The sequence below is a fragment of the Lithobates pipiens genome, unplaced genomic scaffold (assembly GCF_037356315.1).
Source record: "Lithobates pipiens isolate NorthernLeopardFrog02 unplaced genomic scaffold, aLitPip1_a1.2 Scaffold_16, whole genome shotgun sequence".
NCBI lineage: Eukaryota > Metazoa > Chordata > Amphibia > Anura > Ranidae > Lithobates > Lithobates pipiens.
In genome coordinates this window covers 536095041-536118917 of record NW_027507748.1, presented here as the reverse complement: position 1 = coordinate 536118917, position 23877 = coordinate 536095041, and the positions used below count along the sequence as shown (strand labels likewise).

Sequence of the window (23877 nt, the reverse complement as noted above, 5' to 3'; positions counted from 1 at the left end):
CCCCCTTCACATCGACCCCGGCTTCCCACACATCTTTCACAGTAGTGACAGCTCTCTTTGATGTCCTATCTAAACGGGGTGAAAGGCGGGAGGCACATCTATAGCTAACATCCAAGGCAGGACAGCTTCACCTGAATGGCAGGAGGCTGACGGTGGTGGCAGGTTAGTTACGCATGGACCCCGGAGGTAGGAAGGGCACATCAGTGGCAGGACAGCTCTGCATAAACTCCGGGAGGCAGGTGGAGGTCATCAGTGACAGGACAGCTCCAGATAGAGGGTGGGAGCTGCACAACTTTGGCTTGTGATTGGTTTCTGGTAACCAGCTTGTGATTGGTTGCTAGCAACCAATAGCCTGCTAGTTGACTAGGCAGCTACCGCCATCCGTCCGGAACTGTACTGCCTCTGATGTAATTTTTCTGCTGTCCATGTAGAGCTGTTCTGCCACTGATAACCACTCCATAAGGATGACTGCGGATGGAACAATGTAGAATGATGGAACATTTAGTGATGTCTAATAAAAAATATGCATATTAAAATATTTCCAGTAGTTTAAACTAATTGTCCTTTGCTATTGGTTCTGTAATTCATCACTTGGTATAGACGCATTAGAAATCTTTTGCCTGGAAATTCTTTATTTAGGTTTGGGATTCATCTTTTTTCCAGAAAGCTGAAGCGGTGTATCGGCTTCCATTACCCTACATTCTATTCTTAAATCTAGAAATGTTGATACAAAATTAAATATCTGCGCATACTGTCCTTTTTTAGGATTGGCTGCATTGCAGAATTCTCCTGTGGAAACTATATTTGAGGAGGATGAAACTCAGCACTCCATCAAGACTGAAGTATGTGAAGACTATGAGGATTATGTAATTATAGGTAAATCATAGTTCTATTTTAGTTGTGCAGAAATCATTAGTGAATATATCCCACATCATATCTACTGTGTTCAGATGCCAATACGCTGTCCTCAAATGTGGGTAGGCCTCTGTGTGTGTGTGTGTGTTAAATTATATATTTATTTATCACACACATACACGCATATATATCCATTGGAAGGGGGGAACTGTTCAACTGCTGTTTGTCACTTTTTTTTTTCTTCTTTTTTTTTCACCTTTATGAATTTTTCAGTTCTATTGTTTGCAAATGATGTGGAAACACAGCTAGAGCACAGTTTATGCAGGACAACATTTTTATATTTAATTTTCTGCTCGCTTTTACAGAAGTGGAAGACTGTGAGAAGTTATGCACACCTAAGCAATCCAATGACATGCCTGAAAGGTAAATAACTTTGCTTTGACCATAAAGATTAAAAAAAAAAAATGATATATATATATATATATATATATAGCCTTGCAAAGGTCTTAGGCCCCCTTGAACTTTTCAACCTTTTGCCACATTTCAGGCTTCAAACATAAAGATATAAAATTTAACAAGTGGGACACAATTGTGAAGTGGAACGAAATCTATTGGATATTTTAAACTTTTTTTAGCAAATCAAAAAACTGAAAAGTGGTGCGTGCTAAATTATTCGGCCCCTTTACTTTCAGTGCAGCAAACTTACTCCAGAAGTTCAGCGAGGCTCTCTGAATGATCCAATGTTGTCCTAAATGACTGATGGTGATAAATAGAATCCACCTGTGTGTAATCAAGTCTCTGTATAAATGCACCTGCTCTGTGATAGTCTCAGGGTTCTGTTGAAAGCGCAAGGAGCATCATGAAGACCAATGAACACACCAGGCAGGTCCGTAATACTGTTGTGGTGAAGTTTTAAAGCTGGATTTGGATACAAAAAGATTTCCCAAGCTTTAAACATCCCAAGGAGCACTGTGCAAGCGATCATTTTGAAATGGAAGGAGTATCAGACCACTGCAAATCTACCAAGACCTGGTCGTCCCTCTAAACTTTCAGCTCAGACAAGGAGAAGACTGATCAGAGATGCAGCCAAGAGGCCCATGATCACTCTGGATGAACTGCAGAGAACTACAGCTGAGGTGGGAGAGTCTGTCCATAGGACAACAAACAGTCGTACACTGCACAAATCTGGCCTTTATGGAAGAGTGGCAAGAAGAAAGCCATTTCTCAAAGATATCCATAAAAATAAAGTCTCGTCTAAAGTTTGCCACAAGCCACCTGGGAGACACACCAAACATGTGGAAGAAGGTGCTCTGGTCAGATGAAACCAAAATCTAACTTTTTGCCCAAAATGCAAAACGATTTGTTTGGCGTAAAAGCAACACAGCTAATCACCCTCAACACACCATCCCCACTGTCAAACATGGTGGTGGCAGCATCATGGTTTGGGCCTGCTTTTCTTCAGCAGGGACAGGGAAGATGGTTAAAATTGAGGGGAAGATGGATGCAGCCAAATACAGGACCATTCTGGATGAAAACCTGTTGGAGTCTGCAAAAGACCTGAAACTGGGGCAGAGATTTATCTTCCAACAAGACAATGATCCCAAACATACAGCAAAATCTACAAAGGAATGGTTCACAAATAAACGTATCCAGGTGTTAGAATGGCCAAGTCAAAGTCCAGACCTGAATCCAATCGAGAATCTGTGGAAAGAGCTGAAAACTGCTGTTCACAAACGCTCTCCATCCAACCTCACTGAGCTCGAGCTGTTTTGCAAGGAAGAATGGGCAAGAATTTCAGTCTCTCGATGTGCAAAACTGATAGAGACATACCCCAAGCGACTTGCAGCTGTAATCGCAGCAAAAGGTGGCTCTACAAAGTATTAACGCAAGGGGGCCGAATAATTTTGCACGCCCCACTTTTCATTTTTTTATTAGTTAAAAAAGTTTCAAAAATCCAATAGATTTCGTTCCACTTCACAATTGTGTCCCACTTGTTGGTGATTCTTCACAAAAAATAAAAATGTTATATCTTTGTTTGAAGCCTGAAATGTGGCAAAAGGTTGAAAAGTTCAAGGGGGCCGAATACTTTCGCAAGGCACTAGATAGAGATATAGAGAGATGGAGATGTATATATAAAAATTATTATATATATATTTTTTTTTTTTACTAACCTATACATTTTTAAAGCTGAGCAGAGAAATATACTGTTCAAATACATATACTAAAACTGGGTTACCTGCTAAAGGATTTGTAATCCTGTTCATCCAGTTTTTTAATTAAGGCAGCTTAAGCTGACAATTCATGGTAAAGCCTAGGTATACACTTCTCAAAATTTGGCGAGTTCAGCAGAAACCAGCTGAGTATCGATTTTTGTATAGTCCTGACTGTTCAACATATGTCGATCGTTAGACCGGCTTCTGTCGAACAGCCTTGCGGGGGGGGGGGCTGTTCCCCGATGTCTGAATAAAATAGTGGCTGAGATTCCTGCATCCACATCGCTGTATGGATGCGAGAATCCTGCTGGTTGACCAAAAAAAAACCTAGTGTCTACTCCGCTTATGATTTCTCTCATTCAGCCTTGTGGGCTGTACAAGAGCAATAATGACTGCCCCCTCTTACCTACCTCCAATCAGCATTTCAGGCTATTGTATTCTGACAGCCGGCTGTCTTGCTGTGATTTTTCCATCCTGTTCCTTCAACAAAGCACTTGTTCAGCTAGGTGGTGCTGAGAGAGTGAGCTCCAAAACAAATTTCAGTTGATTGAGCAGGAGTCTGCTGAGTTTTAATCTGAGTATAGCCAGTTTTAGTCAGGTCCCACACCTTCTCTCTCTTGCAGTGTGTTTAGGGGGAACTAACATGGCATGAACCGTGGTAGTGGGATGTATTTGGGGAGGGTGGGGATGGGTACTAAGTAGGGATGAGCCTGATGTTAGTCGAATGTAAGTTCAAATCGAACATCAGCTGTTCGCAGAATAGCGAACAATTTGGTGTGTTTGCGGAAAATTCGAAAGCCGAGGAACACCCAAAAGTCTATGGGAGAAATCAAGTGCTAATTTTAAAGGCTTATATGCATGGTATTGTAATAAAAAGTGTTTGGGGACCTGGGTCCTGCCCCAGGGGACATGTATCAATGCAAAAAAAAGTTTTAAAAATGGCTGTTTTTTCAGAAGCAGTGATTTCTCTTTATATTCACCGAGTGACACAGCTTCTCTATTTAGCCCATTGGATTGTTATGCCACCTTCAGGAGAAGACTAGGCATTACATGTTAACATGTGATTATAAACCTAGTCCCTTAGGTAACAACCCCTCAGCATGCTACTGCAGCCTCGGTTTTATTTTGCCTAGTGAAGAAGGACCTAGGAACCCTGCGAGCCCATCTGTCCATATGTCTGCATCAGTGTGCCGAGGCCAGCAGCCACCCTGTACTTATCATAGAGTGGGTCTGTAATGGAATGTCTCCCAGCTCTTCAGGACTGGTAAGTACAGCTCTCCCTGCCTTGGTGGGGCTGAGCAGCTGGGCATTCCCTGGGAGGTTGATTCAGGGGTCCCGCACCTCCCTCTCTTCTCTCCCTGTCCCTATCTCCCCCCCCCCCCCCCCCCCCATGGGGGATGCTGCATGTGGCTGCTGAGCGGAGTGTGTGTCTGTACAGGGGCTCTCACCTGTAGGGGGCTGCTCTGGCTGGCTGTGTCCTGAGTCCTGTTTCTCATGTCCCTGGAGGTGCCTGTGAGGCTGTGCCTGTGTCCCTTGCAGCGCTGCTCACCACCATTTGTTCAGCTCCGTCCCTCATGGTTTCAGCATCAGCGGCCATCCTAGGTGTTGGCAAGGGAAAGCATGCTCTCCTGTGCTTCGGCGGCCACTTTCCCTGTGATTTGCCCTTCTACTGGACGCCGGCGGCCATTTTCTAGAAGCCTTAACACATTTTTCAGCTTTCTCTAGCGGCAGCATGTGTCCCCGTGCTCTGGCGGCCATTTACCCTGTGTTTTATGTCCTTATACTGGACGCTGGGCGGCCATTTCTTTTGAGCCTGAGCACATTGCAGAGCGGTTTCAGCGCCATTAGCAGCAGCTTCCACTGACAGTGTGGATCCCTCTGCACCTGGGAGCCAACATGGACCACAGGCACTACTTGCTGGATAGCGCAGAACCCTTCAGGGTGGCGAGTCCTGCGGGAAAGAGCCCCTCAGCCAGCAGCAGTAAGGAGGGTGGAACTGTCACTGTCCTAAGTCTCCCTTCGGGTGGCAGACAGGGTAGGGTCAGCATGGCTTCAGAAACTGGTGTTTCTTCCCCTGAAATCTAGGCAATTGCAACTAGTTCGCCTGCGGAATGCGCAGTGTCCTTGGATGCCTTGTCGGCGGTCCTCAATTAGTTTGCTGCCAAGATGGAGGCGGTGCGTGGGCGCAAGGTGCTAAAAAGTGGCCCCTCCCCCCCCCCCCCCCCGTCCTCTGGGGAGAGCTCTGACACAGACCGGGGCCCCGCTAAGGTTGGTGACCCCTGCTCTGTCATTTTTCAGATGACGCTGACCAGGACTGTTCGGACAGTGAGGATGAGTCCGGGTCCGTGCACGAAAAAGCGCTTGTTGGAGCACTTATAACAGCTTTGCGTGATACCCTGAAGATTCAGGAGCCAGCAGATCCCTCTGCTGATGTAGCGGTCCCTTTTGAATCCCGTAAGCCAGCTGTTCACCTAAGGTGTTCCTGTATCTGACTTATTTTGACAATTTCATTCCCAAGGAATGGGGACCGCAACGGACCTTTGGGACCATGGCGGTGCGTTGCCGGTGCGAGCCTTCTCAAAAAGTGGTCGGCTCCTCTGGTCGTGGACCCCCCCAGTAACCACGATCTCGCTAGAGGGGACTCTTGCATTTAAGGATCCCACGGACAGGAAGGCCGAAGCAGTGGCTCGTTCCTTTTTTAAGGTTGTGGGGTCAGCCATGCGACCAGTACTGGCATCCGCACTTATACCGCAGACACTGAGTGGGCAAAACTGTTGCCCCACGAATTGGGAGAACAGCAGGCTTCTCATGTCTGTGTGGAACTAACAGACCAACTAGTGCATGGCCTTAAGTATGTTTGTGATGCGGCCCTGGATACCCTCCCCCTGTTATCCAGGGCTTCAGTGTCAGCAGTGGTGCTGAGGCGCCTGATTTGCTTGAAATGCTGGTCTGCTGACCAGGCATGAAAAAAAGCCCTGACGAATCTTCCCTTCCTTGGAAAACGGCTCTTCGGAGTGTCTTTGGATGACATTATTAAGAATGCCACAGGTGGTAAGAGTACTTTACTCCCACAGGCCAAGAAGGCTAAGGAGCCACGCCGTAGGCAAGGGCCTCCTCCTTTTTTTTTTTTTTTTTTTTTTTCTCGTCCGCCCGGAGTTTCGGCTAAACGTCCCCAGCCCAACATGACGACCATGGAAGGGCAAAAACATCCCTGGAACCACAAGCCCGCGAAAAAAAGTGCTACCGCATGAAGGTTTGCCCCCACCAATGACTCGGTGGGGGTCGCCTTTAGGAGTTTGCAGCCCGGTGGTCCTCTCGACTGTCCAACCAATGGGTCTGCGATCTAATTTCCTACGGCTACAAGATAGATTTCCTCTCTTGGTCGCAAAACGGATTCTTTCCCTCCAGCATACCCATTCTCCCAGCTTGCTGAGAGGCCCTCTTGGGGGCAGTAGGGGACCTGCTGAATCACGGGGTGATTGTACCTGTTCCAGAATCGGTTCTACTCAAACCTGTTTGTAGTTCCCAAGAAGGAAAGGGGTACGTCCAATTTTGGATCTAAAAGCCCTCACATCACTTTGTCAAAGCGCAGAGGTTCAGAATGGAATCTGTTTGCTCAGTAGTCGCTGCACTCCATCGAGGGGACTCCCTGGCGTCCTTATACATCCAGGATGCGTACCTGCACATACCCATATGCCTCCGGCATCAAAAGTTTCTGCGATTTGCAGTCGGGGAAGCCCGCTACCAGTTTGTGGCTCTCCCTTTTGATTTGGTATCAGCCCCCTGAGTCCTTACCAAGGTATTGGCTCCTGTGTTGGTGTTGCTACGGAAACGCGGGATCACGATTGTGGGTTACCTAGACCATCTCCTCCTGAGAGCTTCTTCTGCCTCAGTGTTGGAGAATGTGGAGATCACCGAGCAGACCCTGCAAGAATTTGGGGCTGTTGAATCTAAAGTCGGTGATAGTACCGACTCAGTGTTTGGAGTACCTAGGCTTGCCGCTGGACTCCAGGGAAGCGAGAGTGTTTCTCCCTTCAGACAAGCTGCAGACTCTCAGAGCCGTGGTAAAACTGCTGATGAACCGCAAGTGGTCGTCGCTGCGCTTCTGCATGCGAGACTTGGGACTCATGATGGCCTCCTTCAAGGCAGTACCATATGCCCAGTTCCACACCAGAGTCCTGCAGAAGGAGATCTTGACAAAGTGGGACAGATCTCCATTGTCCCTGGATTGACAGATCCAGGTGAGCCAGTTAGTCAGGGGTTCCCTCATCTGGTGGCTGAGGTCCCCGGTGCTTCAGTCCGGTAAGTCGTTCCGACCTCCTGAAATGGACGGTTATCGCAACGGACACCAGCCTATTCAGCTGGGGTGGAGTGATGGGAGTTCAGTCGACTCGGGGCCTCTGGTCGACGGAGGAATCCAAGTTGCTGATCAATCTGCTCGAACTGAAAGCGATCAGGCTATGCCTCTCCACATGGTCAATGAGACCGCAAGGGCTTCTGATCAAGATCCAGTCGGACAACGCCACTGCTGTGGCATACGTCAATCATCAAGGAGGAAAAAGCTCTGCCGCCACACGAGAGGTCACTCACATACTTCGGTGGGCAGAGCATCATGTACCGGCCCTGTTGGCCATTTACATCCCGGGTGTGGAGAACTGGCAGGCGGACTATCGAATTCATCGGATGCTGGACCCAGGAGCATGGGCGTTTGCATCCGAAGGTGTTCAGGCTACTGTACCTGTGGTGGGGCACACCAGACGTGGATCTTCTGGCCTCCCGTCTCAATTGGAAGGTGCCAAGATTCGTGTCCAGGACAAGAGATCCATGGGCAGAAGCGCTGGTGGCTCTGTGGGATCAGTACCAGCTGATCTACGCTTTTCCTCCACTGAAACTGTTACCACGTCTGCTTTGCAAAGTGGAGGCCGAGGGAATTCCAGTAATGCTGGTTGGTTGCCCCAGATTGGCTTCAGCGTCCTTGGTATGCAGACCTAGTGCGCCTGGTGGCAGACGCTCCCTGGCGACTGCCGTTGCGAGAGGACCTTCTGTCTCAAGGTCCGATTCTCCATTCTGCTTTACCATCACTGGCTTTAATGGCATGGCTATTGAGACCCATGTGTTGAGGAACTGGGGTCTGTCTGACTCGGTGAGCCCAACTATGTTGAGAGCACGGAAATCATCTTCTTCTCGGAAGATATATCTTCGTACCTGGAAGGCTTACATCTCCATGTGTGAGGAGAAAGGATGGCATCCACGCTCCTTTTTCTATATCCAGGATCCTGCTGCTTCTTCAGCAAGGGGTGGACCAGAAATTGGCGTTAAGCACCATTAAAGGACAAATATCAGCTTTGGCTGTCCTTTGTCAATGACCCTTGGCCTCTCTCTATAGTGAGTACTTTTTCTCAAGGGGTGCGACATGTAGTCCCTCCGGTGTGTCCACCGTTACCCCCGTGGAATCTGAACATGGTATTATCGGCGTTTCAGAAACCGCCATTTGAAATGATCAGTTTCCCCTGTTGACTCTTTCCCAGAAAGTGGTCTTTCTAGTAGCTTTCACATCGGCCAGGAGGGTTTCGGAACTGGCCTTGTCCTGCAAGTCGCCCTAACTGGCTATCCACAAGGATAAGGTGGTGTTGCGTCCGCAACCATCTTTTCTGCCGAATATAATCTCGGCGTTTCACATCAATGAGGACATTGTGTTACATAGAATAAAGACACCAGTCCATCTAGTTCAACCTAAGTGTCTACAATTGTCCCTATCCCTGTACATTGCACACTCACATTTATACCTACCCTCAAGGAGCCCACAATCCAAGGTCCCCATTCATATACTAGGGCTAATTTTGGACAGAAGCCAATTAACCTACCTGCATGTCTTTGGAGTGTGGGAGGAAACCGGAGTACCCGGAGGAAACCCATGCAGGCACAGGGAAAACACACAAACTCCAGGCTGGTAGTGTCATGGTTGGGATACTATCTCTGTGTCCTAAGCCGACACATCCTAAGGAGGTGATCCTTCATGCTCTGAACATGGTTCAGGCTCTTTAGGTGCATTTGTCTGCCATGGTTCCCTTCTGGAAGTCGGACTCCTTGTTTGTTTCGGTGGCTGGTCCAAAGAAAGGCATGACTGTCTCATTGGCCACCATTTCCAGGTGGATCAGACAGATTGTGGTACAAGCCTACACCTTGAAGTGGCAGGTGCCCCCCTTTCCGGTCACGGCCCACTCCACGAGGGCAAGCAGAATGTTTTGGGCCTTCTGACATCAAGCGCCTGCCGCTCAAGTGTGTAAGCGGCGACCTGGTCGTCTGTCCACACGTTTACAAGGTAGACGTCGGTGCATCGGCTGATGCCTGTTTTGGCCGCAAAAGTTTTGCAGGTGGCTGTATAGTTGCAATTGCATCTGCAATCTTCCTTTTTTTTTTGTTTTTTTTTTTGGGTAAAAACGCAGTACCTTTCTAAGTTGATGCGCTGTTGCATTCGTTTGTACTAGCTCCCACATGCCATGGTGAATGAAGTTTTATGCGGTTTTCCCTCCCCTTGTTTTGGCACTGCTTGGGGACGTCCCAATGGTCTAAAGAGAAGCTGTGTCAGTCGGTGAATATAAGAGAAAATAGTTTTTTTTGTACTCGCCATAAAATCCTTCTCTGTAATTCCCCGACTGACACAGCCCCCGCCCCTCATATTTTTCTTTACGTTATACTGCTTGTTGACCATACTGAGGCTGCAGTAGCATGCTGAGGGGTTGTTACCTAAGGGACCACCCCTTGGGCGGAACTAGAAAGTTCTAGTTTATTACATGTTAACACGTAATGCCTAGTCTTCTCCTGAAGGTGGCATAACAACCCAATGGTCTAAAGAGAGAAGCCGTGTCAGTCGGTGAGTTACAGAGAAAAGGATTTTACGTTGAGTACAAAACGTAGTTTTGTATTGATACATGTCCCAAACACTTTTTATGACTAACTTGCATATAAGCCTTTAAAATTGACACTTTTGATTATTCATGTTCGTGTCCCATAGACTTTAACGGTGTTCGTGTTCGAAATTTTTTTTTTTTTCCATGTTCTGCCGCAAACTAAACTTGGATGGGTGGGGGGTGTTTGGCTCATCCCTAGTACTAAGTGACAGAGCGGAGGCTGAAAAAAGTATGACATTTAAAAAAAATATTGAAGAATGTCTCTGAGCTGTGGCACTATAAAAGGCAAGATGGGTGGAAGAGTGGGGCCCCTTAGGATGAGTTTGCAGGAGAATAAAAAAAAGGTGAGTAGAATATGGAAGAGGGGGGGAGCTAGGCCATGCACCCTAAGGCCCCTTTCACACTGGGGCATTTTTCAGGCGCTACAGTGCTAAAAAATAGCGCCTGAAAAAATCTGGCCCCTTTCACACTGGATCGGTGTGCTAGCAGGATGGTGAAAAAAGTCCTGCTAGCCGCATCTTTGGAGCAGTGTATTCACCGCTCCTACCCATTGAAATCAGTGGAGCAGCACGGCTATACCGCCGGCAAAGCGCCGCTGCAGCGTCACTTTGCGGGCGGTTTTAACCCTTTTTCGGCCGCTAGCAGGGGTTTAAACTGCCCCGCTAGCGGCCGCATACCGCCGCTAAAGCGACGCTAAAAATAGCGCCGCTTTCCTGCCGACGCCGCTCCCGTCCCAGTGTGAAAGGGACCTAAGGATGTAATGCTGAATGAATGTGTGTGTGCGCGCGCCCTCTCAGTATATTATACAGGAAAGGATGATGCATGAATTTTAATCTCATATGCAAATTATGATGGTACTTGCCCAGCACTTTTTATTAAGCATTGGATTGAATTTTAGGGTGCATTTATGCCCTTACATTTTGGTGTATTGTAGGTGCAGTGCTTTAAAACAAATGCCCTGCTTGCTGCATCTTTGGTGCAGTTTTCATTAAAGCTCATCTTCAATTGGGGTAAGCAATAACCCATTTAAATTATATTAAATAACCATTTCTCATTTCATGCATAGGTATAAATGTATATCTAGTTTTTTGGCTTCAAAGCAAATAACCAGTGTGCACGAATTAATAGAAACTGACATATATAAGGGTTTACTCCATTTGTCTAGAAGCAAATTTTTTATTTTACGTTTTACATATTGAAAATATCTTGTGCTCTAAAAAAAAAAAGGTTGGATTTTCACTGGGGTTCTCGCATGTAATCGCAGGTAGGGTGCATTCAAACCTGTAAATGCACCCTACCTGAGATTACATGTGAGAACTCCAGTGGGCAGCCCCATTGAAAGCAATGGGAAGCTTCCGGCTTGCACTGCTGATTACGCCCACTTGCATTTAAGCTCTCAAGCAGTGATCGGCCCTGGATGCATGGAAGCCTGCATCCAGGCCCGATCACTCTTATGTCATCACTTTTTTTTTTTGTTTCCTTACAGGCCATGTAAGTTTTTATCTTTATATTTAATTCATCAACTTCATTGTATATACAGCCTACTATATAGTAATATTTTTATTCCAGACAGGGCTTAAACTCTGCTGAACAAATTGCCAAGAATTTATACCGAGCTTTCCGACAGCAATGGACACAGGTTGATGGGGAAGAACTACTACCAACAAGGATCTCAGCTGACGACGTATGTACAGACAAAAAAGTAACCGACCAACATCGGAGCATGTGTCTGTATGTTTATGATGGACTGTGCCCATTCCCTGCAAATCTTTTCTGACAATCCTGTGCTTCCTTGTGGTATGGAAGTATAGTATGGTTCATGATTAGTCTATTTAGATCTGTTGATTTTTGAGCTGTCCACTCCCATATATGACCCAATTATGAAACCACACGCTTTCCACATGAGCATCCAGTGTGTGGATCCTGTGCACATGTTTCCCCCCCCCCCCTTCTTTTTTATTTTTTTATTTTCTAAATGGGTTCCTTTAAAGCGGGAGTCCACCGAGACTCTGCGTTTTTTTTTTTTTTTTTTTTTTTTTTTAAAAGCCAGCAGCTACCAATACTGCAGCTGCTGGCTTTTAAAATAGTGACACCTGTCCAGCGCGCCCGCGATGTCGGCACCCGAAGCCGATCGCTAGGTCGTCTGTCGGGTGCTGCCGTCGCCATCTTGGGTATGGGAATCAGGAAATGGAGCCTTCCGGCTTCATTTCCCGGTTCCCTACTGCGCATGCGCGAGCCGCGCTGCGCAATGAGGACGGTCCCCGCTGCCTCTGGGAGCTGTGTGTTTCCCAGCAGGCAGCGGGGCACTTGCTGAAGGGGGCGGGCGCTTGCGGAAAGGGGCGTAACGTACGCCCCTTTCCGCAGAGAGCTAGCCCGGAAGTGGGTGCAGTTACCTGGATTATCCAGGTAACTGCACCCCCCCTCCCCCCTGAAAGGTGCCAATTGTGGCGCCGGATGGGGGGAGGAATCCGATGAGCGGAAGGTCCATTTTAGGGTGGACCTCCGCTTTAAGCTAGTGCATTATTGGTTCACTTACGTTTTTTTCCTTTGATTTTCCCTTCTAAATGTTTTTTTTTCTTTGTCTGAATTTCTCACTTCCTGTTCCTCCTCACTCAGTAAGCTGTTCTGGCTGACTAAACACCACTCAGATGATGGTGTGAAGTTTACTGAGGAGAAACAGGAAGTGAGAAATTCAGACAGAAGAAAAAACATTTAGAAGGGAAATCAAAGCAAAAGGTAAGTGAACCAACAATGCACTAGCTTAAAGGAACCTATTTAGAAAATAAAGTTTTTTACAACCCCTTTAACTTTTCTGATCTATTGACATGACATTTTTAAGAAACCTACAATTCAAGCTTCCACATAGAATACAGAATATTTTTCAAATATTTGACCTGAAATTGTGATTTTTGGAGGGTGGCGGAATTATTTCCTACACTCCTCCTTCTTTTTTGTTTTCCCTTTAATTCTGTATTAATACTAAAGTGGAATTAAACCCACCGATTTTAATACTGGTAATACCTTTCCAATGTGTCCCTCAGCTCTCAATTGATTTTAAGCCCCCAAATACAGTAGCTGGTTAAGTGCATAGCACCATAACAACTGTAAATGGAACAAGAGGTGAGCAAAATAGCTTTTGGTGTTCAAAAATTAAAACTTTGTAAACCTCTATAGCAGGAATAGAAATGCTGTGTGTCGTGTCTTTCAGTTTAAAAAAAACAGGAAGCAGAGTTTAGTTCCACCGGGCCACATTGTATAAAAAAATTGGTTGAATAAACACTTTTGGCAGGAAGGTGGCAGAAAATCACCTATAACAAGCAATCCCATTTTAACTTGCATTTAATTTTAAGTTGCAACAGAAAAATGTGAATTTCACTTGTTGTTTTGTCGTGTGTGTTGTGTGTTTTTTTTTTTTTTTTTTTTTTTTTTTTTTTTTTCCTTGTGGAAACCTGGCTTAATCGATTATAGTCCTTATATACACATTTTCTCTTTTCTTCTAGTTGGCTGATGACCAAGCTACAGTAGAAGAATTTGAATCTAGTGTAAGTCTTGTGGAAGAGATAAAGAAGTTCAGGATCAGGGACACAGAAGAGTGGTCTCCACGGTTTCAGATCATAAGCACCGTACATCCATATATCAAGTAAGTTTTCTTGTGCATATTATACTCTTTACATTTTACATTTAATATCATGGTGTCAAATTAACTTGTAAGTCACCTGTTCTTGGATAAAGCGGTTGGCTTACAAATTGCTTATACTAGAATAGGGAATGAGACACGTTATGGGTTATACAATGCGCTACCTTCAGGTGATTGGACACTGGCATCAACTTTGGTGGGAAATGCTTCTCTGTAAATGTAGTAGCTAAACGGCAGTAAAGTTTACTGCCTACTGATGCTTGTGTGCTGACGTACTTTGGCTGATGCACTTCTACTTTTCACTTCCTCCCTCCGGGAACACAAGAAGCATATCTGCTAACTGATTTTAAAAAACAGACACAAGACATCAGTTGGCGCCTGGGTTGTAGCGGCTCCCATACCCATTTTGTGAGTACCCACAGGGGGATCCCCTCACTTAGCATTCACTGAGATGGAGAATTTCACTGTAACTGTCTGATTTTATTTGGGAAACTTCATGTCCATAAGTGCTCTTTTGCCTCTCCACCATCTGACTCTTCTAACCTCTACAAGGAAGATGTTGAGGAAGGTGGGGGTGTACTCGGAGGATCCTGAAGAGGAATTTTTCACCTTTTGCATTTTGAGACACAAGCTAAAGCTTCACACCATTTGCTTTCTACTGTGAGCAATGTTTATTGATGTGGTACATACCCTGTTTCCCCGAAAATAAGGCCTAGCGTGATTGTCGGTGATGGCTGCAATATAAGCCCTACCTCCCAAATAAGCCCTACCCTGTTTCCCTGAAAAGAAGACCTGCCAGGACTTTAACTAGGGCTTATTTGGGGGGTAGGGCTTATAATGCAGCCATCACCGACAATCACGCTAGGTCTTATTTTCGGGGAATCAGGGTAGTAGCCATTGTCTACCAGCAACGGAATCTCCTCACCCAAAACGGGCTCCTATAGGCACTAAATGGCTGTCCAAGTCTAAAGACAACTGGGCTTTGCATCATGAGCCAAACTCTAACAAGGTATTCATGTCTCAAATTCTTTGTTATCTTGCGGGGAAGGAATTAATGGTCTGTCCCAGTAGTGGATCCTGACATTTCTGGTCTCAACAAGATTCTTAATGTTCCTGTTGAGTATGTTTGCATCTTTAAGGATTCTGTTGATGCTTTTTGTCCTAAGGGAGTGTGCCAGGATCTTGTCTTGCATACTAACGGTACAAAATTCTCATGCAACAAATACGAACCTAGTGACGTACTACGATTTCAGCTCTTGAGTGCCACCCTTTGGGCCCCTTCTGCTAATTTTGTACTTGGTGAGCATTGATTCGCGAGCATCAAATCTGTCACTTTTGTGTGACGAATTTGTGTACTGACCATACGAAAATCTGATGTCAAACTGTTGTCTGCCGAAAATTTACTAGCCTGCCATCCAACATTTTGTTGGACAATTGTTAAAAGGAGCATACTAAAGGTGAGATTTTAGGACAACAGTCTGTCAATGGACAATCCCCTGCCAACAATCGCATTGTGTGTATAAGGCTTTAGGCTTCCTTTGTTATTAATGGATCTGCCTTACAACCAGCCATTACTAGTAGTACTTCTACCCCACAAAAAAACAACCTAAGCTATCTATGGCAACTACCTTCTCACTGAAACGGGGTCCTTTTGCTTCAGAGGAGGCGTCCTCCTAGTCAAAGAGGAGTCCATCCTTTCATCACAAGCCTTGCACCTCCTAATGAGAAAGAACAAGGGTGTACCAACCTAGTTGCATTACCTAAGGTAACAGTTAAAGAGCTCGAAGAGGGTATCCCTTTTTCAGAATGCTCCTTTAATTGTGTTAGCCTTTGCTTCTGCCATGGAATCTTGCCCTGGTCCGCCTATTGGCTCTGTCTTCTAGTAATTTTTATGAGTTCGCTATTCAGTTTGTGAGTATAAAGTATTTGTAACGAGGAAACAGAACAAGGGTGCACGCACCGCTTCAGACAAAAAAAATGACACGCCAGATTCAAGGTGCTAATCCCGGCTCATCGCCATAGGCAATATAAAGAAGAAAAGATTGATCACACACTTGAATCCAAAAGATACTGTAGAAATGTCGTGTTTTTTTTTGTCATGAGCCAGACAAAATTGCAATGATGATCAGTTGACACGTTTCACTCGTAAAAAACCGTGCTTGTTCACAACAGCAAGCCCGGTTCTTTTCGTGTGAAACGCATCAACTGATCATTGCAGTTTTGTCTGGCTCCTGACTATAAAGAAATTTCTACAGCATCTTTTGGATTCAAGTGTACGATCAATCTTTTCTTCTCTATAAACGATTTGTATTAATTTAATAAACGGTATCTTGGGTAATGCTCAAGGCTGGTTCACCCTTTGTGTTCTTTGGCGTATTTAAGGATTCCTACACGTCTGAAAAAAATGCAGCAAAGCCTGGAGTTTATTTGGTTACCTGCAGAAGTATGAAGCCAGCAAAATTGATTGACATATGATATGTACATTAGCCACTGTCCCCTTAAACTTTAGCACTGAAGTGGTGTAAGCGGTGGGACATCTGATGGCATGGGCTCCAGTGTGGACCCAGAGGAGCAGGACATCGCTGACCCAATCTGGTCCTTCTTGGTGTTAAATAATGTAATTTTCTATCCCTGCCCCTCAGTTCCAAACATGCAGATCAAGGAACAACCCTGAATCACAGGCACAAGGAGGGGGTCATCTCAGTTCTGCAGAGGAAAAGTTTACATCCTTCTTTTTTTTTTTTTGGGCCCAAAACCAAATGGCCTAAAATACCTGAACAGATGCCTACGTGTCCCCAAATTCCAAAATTCCACAGTGTAATTTTTGGCATTGGTGTACATCTAAGATGCTTATCTGTGCATTCCCGTATTTTCTGCATACCAATGTTTTTTGCGCTTTGCTGTGGGAGACCAACACTTTCAATTTGTCGCCCTGCCATTTCTGTTCTCTTCTGCACTAAGAGTTTTCAGTGGCAAAGAGGCTTACTCTGATTCTGCCCCTGCTAAGGTCTTGGGCCATACATGTCCCAGGATGCTTGGATGGCCTGTTGCTGAAAGAGTCCTCCTCCACGGACTTGATTCCAACATTTAAAGGCTGATCCAGCACTTTCAAACTTTGGAATGGGTGATCCAACTTAAGAAATCTGCACTCCAGCCTTTCCATAACCTGGACTATCTAGGACTGATTGTAGATACGACCTAATCAAAATATATCCTTCCCACACAAAAATTTGCTTCTCCGGAGTCCAATTTGCGGGTCATCTGATCATCCCTCGTCTCCCTTTTTTTGCATTTTGGGTTCTAGGCCTCATGGTATCCTTCAAGTTTTGTTCCCTTTGCTCAGTTTCACTCTAGACCTTTAAAGTGAAACGTGCTCAGGTTGTGGAACAAACAGATCCCTTCTCTGGATCCCTCTCAACTTCTGTCCATCCAGGCAAACATCTCCCTGGTGGATTCTCAGCCCTAGAATCTGGGAAATCTTGCATTTCCTCTCTCTGGAGGGTGATAATGGACATCAACCTGTTGGGCTTGGGTGAGATCTACAATTCCCTAACTGACCAGGGCACATTGTTCCCACAGAAGCCGATGCTCCCCATCAATATTTTGAAACTGAGAGCCATAAGATTGACTTCCACGTGGGCTTCCAGTAGGGTGCATTCAGACAGTGGCTGTGACCTACATAAAAGGGAACCAGAAGTCAGGAATTCCTAAAGAAAGTAAGCCTGATTCTTTTCTGGGTGGAGAACCTTGTTCCAACTCCTGGCCATCTACACACTGAGAATGGAAATTGGATTTCCAGAGTTGCCAATATCTGAACTCCATCCACTGCGAGATCTTTCAGATGCTCTGTCAGAGGTGGGGGACACCAGATTTGAACATCATGGGTTATGCTTCAACAAGAAACTGAACAGGTTTGTGGCCAGACCAAGGGACACCTGTCCTGCGTGGTGGGTGCCCTGTTGATTCCTTGGTCCCTGATCAACTGGTGTATGCATTCCCTCCAATGAAACCTCTCCATCAGCCTCTTGGCAAGATGGAGGGGGAATTTATTCCAGAGATCCTTGTTGCCCCAAACCAGATTGGCCCAGGAGAACTTGGTATGCAGACATACTCGAACTCCTAGTGGAGGAGCCATGGGATCTTCCAAACAGGTCAGACCTCCTGCCACAAGGCCCTCTGTCTGCTTTACCCTGCTTTACCCTGCTTTACCCTGCTTTACCCTGCTTTACCCTGCTGTTCTCAGTTACTGACTGTAATAACATGTCTGTTTGAAACCTGGGTTTTAAAGGATAGGGGAAGCATCGATTTTATCATTCCTACCTTGCTCAAAACAAGAATCTAGTTTTTTTTTATTTTTTTATTTTTTATATGATCTATTTTATCCTTTGACTAGGAGCTGTGTAAAAATAAATCATGGTAGCAAAGAAAAAAAGCATAGCATAGAAAAAGCATTTTCTCTTGCATGATGGCTTGAGGCAGCAGAAAAGATTCTTGAAATGCATGGTCCCAGGTCATTGACACGGCCCTTTTTTTTTTTTTTTTTTTTTTTTTTTTTACCTTGAAATGCATTTACTGTAAAAAAAAAAAATATAGCAGGTATAGCTTTTTATGTCTGCCAGAATGTTTGTTGGCAGCCTCCATATTTCCCTTTTTTCCTGTTCCAAACCTCAAAGACCTGAAAGCAGAATTGGATAAAAACTACCAAAAATTGCTTTAGTGGCAAAAAAAAAAAAAACCCCTGCTGTCACAAAACTTCAGAATCTTTTTCAATTTGATGTCTGGAGCCCTATCCTTACTGTCTAACTCTGGACCTGTGTGATTACACAAGATTTTAAACATTTGTACTTTACAGTACAGTTGTGGTAATAAGGAATAGCTCACTGCCCATTTTGACTCTCTTGGCTTTATAAAGAGTTCATAATAAAATACTTTAGATACAGTATTCCATAGCAACCAAGTGGAATTAATCTTTTACAGTTCTGCCTTCAACAGAATGTATTTTTAGATCTGCTTTTAAGAATTTAGAACTCTCCATTGAATACGCCCATTTGTGACTCTAATGCCACATACATATGACCGGACTTTTCGGCGGACTTGGTCCAGCAGACAATCTGACGGACTTTGCAGCTTAGGTCCACTAGACTTTAAAACGAACGGGCTTGGCCACACACGATCACTCCAAAAGTCCAACGGATTTGAATTTGATGATGTAGACTAGGGATGAGCTTGGTGTTCGAGTTGAACGTATGTTCGACTCGAACAGCTGTTCACACGTCCGGCGAATACCGACCGTTATGGGCCGTTCGCGCCAAATTCGTGTGAAGCTCACGGCCCACAATGCACTGCGCCATCGCAGTGCGTTGCTGGCTCATGATTGGCCAAGCATGCACTGTGACCCCACATGCTTGGCCAATCACAGCGCTGGCAGCGAAGAGAGCCATGATTGGCCACAGGCAGGATGCCTGTGGCCAATTATAGCTCAGGCTGTGTAGTACACGTACGCCTTGTGCAGTGTTCTGGCATCTGCAGTAGTTAGTGGGTGTTGTCTGTGTGCCTTCAGCACAGTATACACCTGTATCTACCTATATTGCTCTTCTCTAATTGAGCCATCTGCAGGAGTTAGTGGGTGTTGTGTGCTTCCAGAACAGCACAATATACACCTGTATCTGCACTTTATTGCTGGTGTTCTATAATGAAGGCATCTGCAGGAGTTAGTGGGTGTTGTCTGTGTGCCTTCAGCGCAGTATACACCTGTATCTACCTATATTGCTCTTCTCTATTTGAGCCATCTGCAGGAGTTAGTGGGTGTTGTGTGCCTCCAGCACAATATACACTACCCAATTGCTGGTTTTCCCATCTCTTTGCAGGCCATTACCATGTCTGGAAGGTCAACAAGGAGAGGCAGACAGGCACGAGCCGATAAAAGAGGGCAAGCAGGCTCTGTGTCTAGAGATAACAGTGCTGGTCGTGGACGCGGTGCATTGTCATCAGCACGTAGCCATGGGACATGCTTGTCCTTGTTTTCAGCAACTGGACGTGTTGAGCTGCATCATGGCGAAGACTTGGTAGAGTGGATGACCAAGCCCTCTTCATCCTCCATCCTCTCTCACCCAGGCTCAGGGTACTAGCAAAGCAGCTGCCAACGCATCCTCTTCCCTCATCTCAATGTCCTCATCAGTGACTCCTTCCCTAGACCCACCACGTCCCCCTGAGGAGTCCCCCGAACTGTTTGAGCACAGTGCTGGGTACATGCTCCAGGAGGATGCCCAGTGTTTTGTAGGCTCTGATGATGATACTCAGCTAGAGATAGGCAGTAGCGTGAGCGCAGAGAGGGGGGATGCTCAAGAAGGACAGATCTAGCAGTCATGTTCCACAAGCTGCAGCATACTGCCAGGTTTGCTCCAGTGATGAAGAGGTAGGGTATGATGAGGGCACTGACTCCACGTGGGTGCCTGGTAGGAGAGAGGAGGAGGAGGCACATCTCCAACGAGGCAGGATGCCCTCGGGGGGGGGGGGGGGGGCAGCACACCAACTGAATCGCACCGCAGAGCTCTGCCTGTGCAGGGCACTGCCTCTGTGCGTTATTCTAAAAGTTCTTTGGTGTGCATCAGATCGCACCGCTGCTATTTGCAACATATGTCTCAAGCGTATCTCGCGTGGCCAAAACATCAGCCGCTTGGGCATCACATGCTTGACCAGACATATGTTGACCTGCCATGCAGCTCATTGGCAAGCTTACCTCATAGACCCACACCAAAGAACAAAGCGGACCTCTCCTTGCTCCTCATCAGCTGGGATCTCCAACCCCACTAGACCTGCAGTCCTCTCTGAAACCTGCACTGAGAGGAATGAAGGTGTAGAATTAGGTGTGTCACAGCCAAGTACTTGCGGACACTCTGCTAGCAGTACACCCACGTCCGATTGTAGCAGGCAAATTTCCCTGCCCCAGCTGCTGGACCGTAGAAAGAAGTTCACTCCCAGCCATCCACATGCCCAGCGGTTGAATGCTAGCTTGGCTAAATTGCTAGCACTTCAACTGCTGCCTTTTCAGTTGGTAGACTCGGCCCCCTTCCGTGAGTTTATGCAATGTGCGGTTCCTCAGTGGCAGGTCCCCAAACGCCACTTTTTCTCATGGAAGCGATTCCGGCATGTGGAAGGCAATGTCCTTGCCTCGCTGGCCAGGGCGGTCAGCGTTAAGGTGCATATTACCGCTGACTCATGGTCCAGCAGGCATCGACAGGGACGTTACCTGTCTTTCACGGCCCATTGGGTCACTCTTCTGGCAGCTGGGAAGGATGCAGGACAAGGTGCAGTAGTGTTGGAGGTTGTTCCGCCACCACGCCTCCAAAATGCTACTACTGGTTGTGACACACCTCTCTTCTCCACCCCCTCCTCTTCTTCTTCCTCCATGGCCTCTTCTAGTGCTCTCTCCTTGGAACCAGCGGTGCTCCATAGGCGTTCAAGGGGCTACGCAAGTACGCAGGCAAAACAATGCCATGCCGTGCTTGCGCTGGTTTGTTTAGGGGACAAGAACCACACTGGGGCAGATATTTTGTCCGCTCTGCAGAGGCAGGCTGAGAGGTGGTTGACACCACGCCAACTTAAGCCAGGATTGGTGGTTTGCGACAATGGCACCAACCTCCTCTCCGACAGAGGAACCCATGTGCCCTGTGTGGCTCACGTCCTTAACCTGGTGGTGCAGCGATTCTTGGGCAGGTACCCTGGCTTACAGGATGTCTTTAAGCAGGCCAGGAAAGTCTGTGTGCATTTCTGCAGATCATTTAATGCCTGTGCTCGGCTGGCTGAGCTGCAAAAGGAGTTGAACCTGCCCAAGAACCGCCTTATATGTGACATGCCCACCAGGTGGAACTCAACGTTGGCCATGCTGCAGCAGCTGCACACGCAGCAGACGGCCATCAAGGAGTACCTGTGCGACTACCACCAGGACAGGGTCAGGGGAGCTCTGTTTTTTTTCTCACCACGCCAGCGGGGCATGATCAGGAATGCATGCACTGTCCTGTCACCGTTTGAGGAGGCCACGAGGATGGTGAGCAGTGACAGTGCATGCATCAGTGGCACTGTACCTCTTGTCCACCTGTTGGGGCATACGCTGCGTGGAATAATGGACAGGGCACTTGAGGCAGAACAGAGGCAGGAAGAGGAGGACTTCCTTGCCTCTCAAGGCCCCCTTTATCCAGACAGTGTTCCTGCTGTTCCACCCATCACACAGGAAGAGGAGGAGGAGGAGGATGATTGTGTCAGCATGGAGGTGGAGGCTGGCACTCAGCATCAGCAGCAGCAGTCTTGTAGGGATGATTTACAGTCCCAAGAAACCCGTGGACTTGTACGTGGCTGGGAGGAGGTAGCTGCGGATCATGTTGTCCTTATTGACGTAGAGGACTCCGGAACGAATGCCTCAGCTAACCTACAGTGCGTGGCCTCCCTGATCCTGCAAAGCCTGCGGAAGGACCCTCATATTCTTCGGATCAAGGAGAGGGACCATCACTGGCTGGCCACTCTCCACGGTACAAGGGTAAGGTTGCGGACCTTATCTTGCCATCGCAGAGGGAGCAGAGGATGAGACTTCTCCGGGAGGCCTTGCAGAAAGGTCTGTGCAACACGTTCCCAGAGGCTGGGAGGTTACAAACTCCTGGACAACGTGTTGCTGAGGCATCGGTCAGAAGGAGCGGTGGAGAAGGTGGCCGTCTGACCGATGCGTTCAGACAATTTTTTAGTCCGCAGCCCTAAGGTATGATCGGTTCCAGCAACCATCGCCAGCGTCTGATTTACATGGTGCAGGAATACCTAGGGGCATGGTCAGACTTGGACACCTTTCCCACCGAAAATCCTCTGGCTTACTGGGTCTTGAGGATGGATCACTGGCCAGAGCTTGGACAGTATGCAATTGAGCTACTGGCCTGTCCTGCATCCAGTGTTCTTTCGGAACTCCCCTTCAGTGCTGCTGTTGGCTTTGTAACCGATCGTAGGGTGCGCCTGTCCACCGACTCGGTTGATCAACCAACCTTCATAAAGATGAATCGGTCTTGGATCACCACCAGCTACCAAGAACCTGAAGCTGATGTAACCGAATAATTATTTTTTTTTTTTAAATATCACATCCCTTCAAGACTGCCTATGCTGATGCTGAGTGACTGTCCTGTTATGTTGACTGTCTATCCTCATGGCGATCATTGCACTATTTTATGTCACACAGTATTTGCACAGTGGTCTTTCAAATGCATTTATTTTTTTGTAGTTCTACTAAAAAAATAAAATAAAAATAAAGTTAGCTGAATTTTGTATAAAGTGAAAGATGATGTTGCACCGAGTAAATAGATGCTTAACCTGTCATGCTTTAAAATTGCACACACTCGTGAAATGTTGGCAAACTATGGTGCTAAGAAATCTCCATAGTTTCAAATTTTCTACAGGTTACCAGTTTAGTTACAGAGGAGGTCTTGTGCTAGAATTATTTCTTTTGCTCTAGGGATACCTCGCATGTGCAGTTTGAACACTGTTTACGTTTGCAGGCAGGCCTTGCATATGCGTTCACTTCTGCGTGCCTTAAAAAATAAAAATGAAAAAGGGACAGTGTATACAAATGGGATTTTTTTTTTTTTCTGATCATTTTTTTTATTGCTGTCGCAAGGAATGTATACATCCCTTGTAACAGTAATGGGCAGTGACAGGTCTATAAGACCCCAAATCCCTCCTTTTGCACGTAAAAGCATTCAAAACGCTATGACATCGCTTCCAGGTTACTAGTTCCAAGACCCAATCAAAGCCGATTCCGTGTCGGCTGGTCGCTCAGGCCTCCCGATGGGACAAAAGAGCCCGGGCGACCCGTGGGAGGTTGTCCCCTCCCACTGCTTGGGATAACAGCTGAGCAGCTGCTGAGCCACATTGGTCGTCATCACAAGAAAGCTGACCATCGGCTCTTTAAAAAAAAAAAAAAAAAAAAGTACCAGGGTGATGCGCGCTTCAAGCCAAAGGCTGCATATTATTATTATTATTATTATTATAATAATAATACAGGATTTATTATACGGGATTATACAGGATTTATTATACAGGACCAACAGTTTGCGCAGTGCTTGCGTTGCTGTGAAGGGGTTAAAACTTTTTTTTTTTTAGTCACTCATGCAGCCACCTACCATTTTCCGCCTTATTTCATATTCCAGCTTTTTGTAAATTTCAATTCTATAAGCTTTGACAAACCTGCTGAAACAATGTCAACACCTACATGCCCCAATGCCCTTTG

The 23877-nt window shown here is 46.4% G+C and overlaps 1 protein-coding gene across 3 annotated transcripts in view; it reads left to right on the top strand.

Annotated features, from left to right (window-relative positions):
* Positions 1-23877, top strand: part of RUBCNL (rubicon like autophagy enhancer) — a 100592-nt gene that overhangs the window by 56159 nt on the left and 20556 nt on the right. For all 3 annotated transcript variants that reach the window (XM_077483248.1, XM_077483247.1, XM_077483246.1), the window contains exons 7-10: positions 766-876; positions 1221-1278; positions 11549-11663; positions 13480-13619. In XM_077483248.1, coding sequence (XP_077339374.1) covers positions 766-876; positions 1221-1278; positions 11549-11663; positions 13480-13619 — 424 coding nt within the window. The remainder of the gene's footprint in view (positions 1-765; positions 877-1220; positions 1279-11548; positions 11664-13479; positions 13620-23877) is intronic.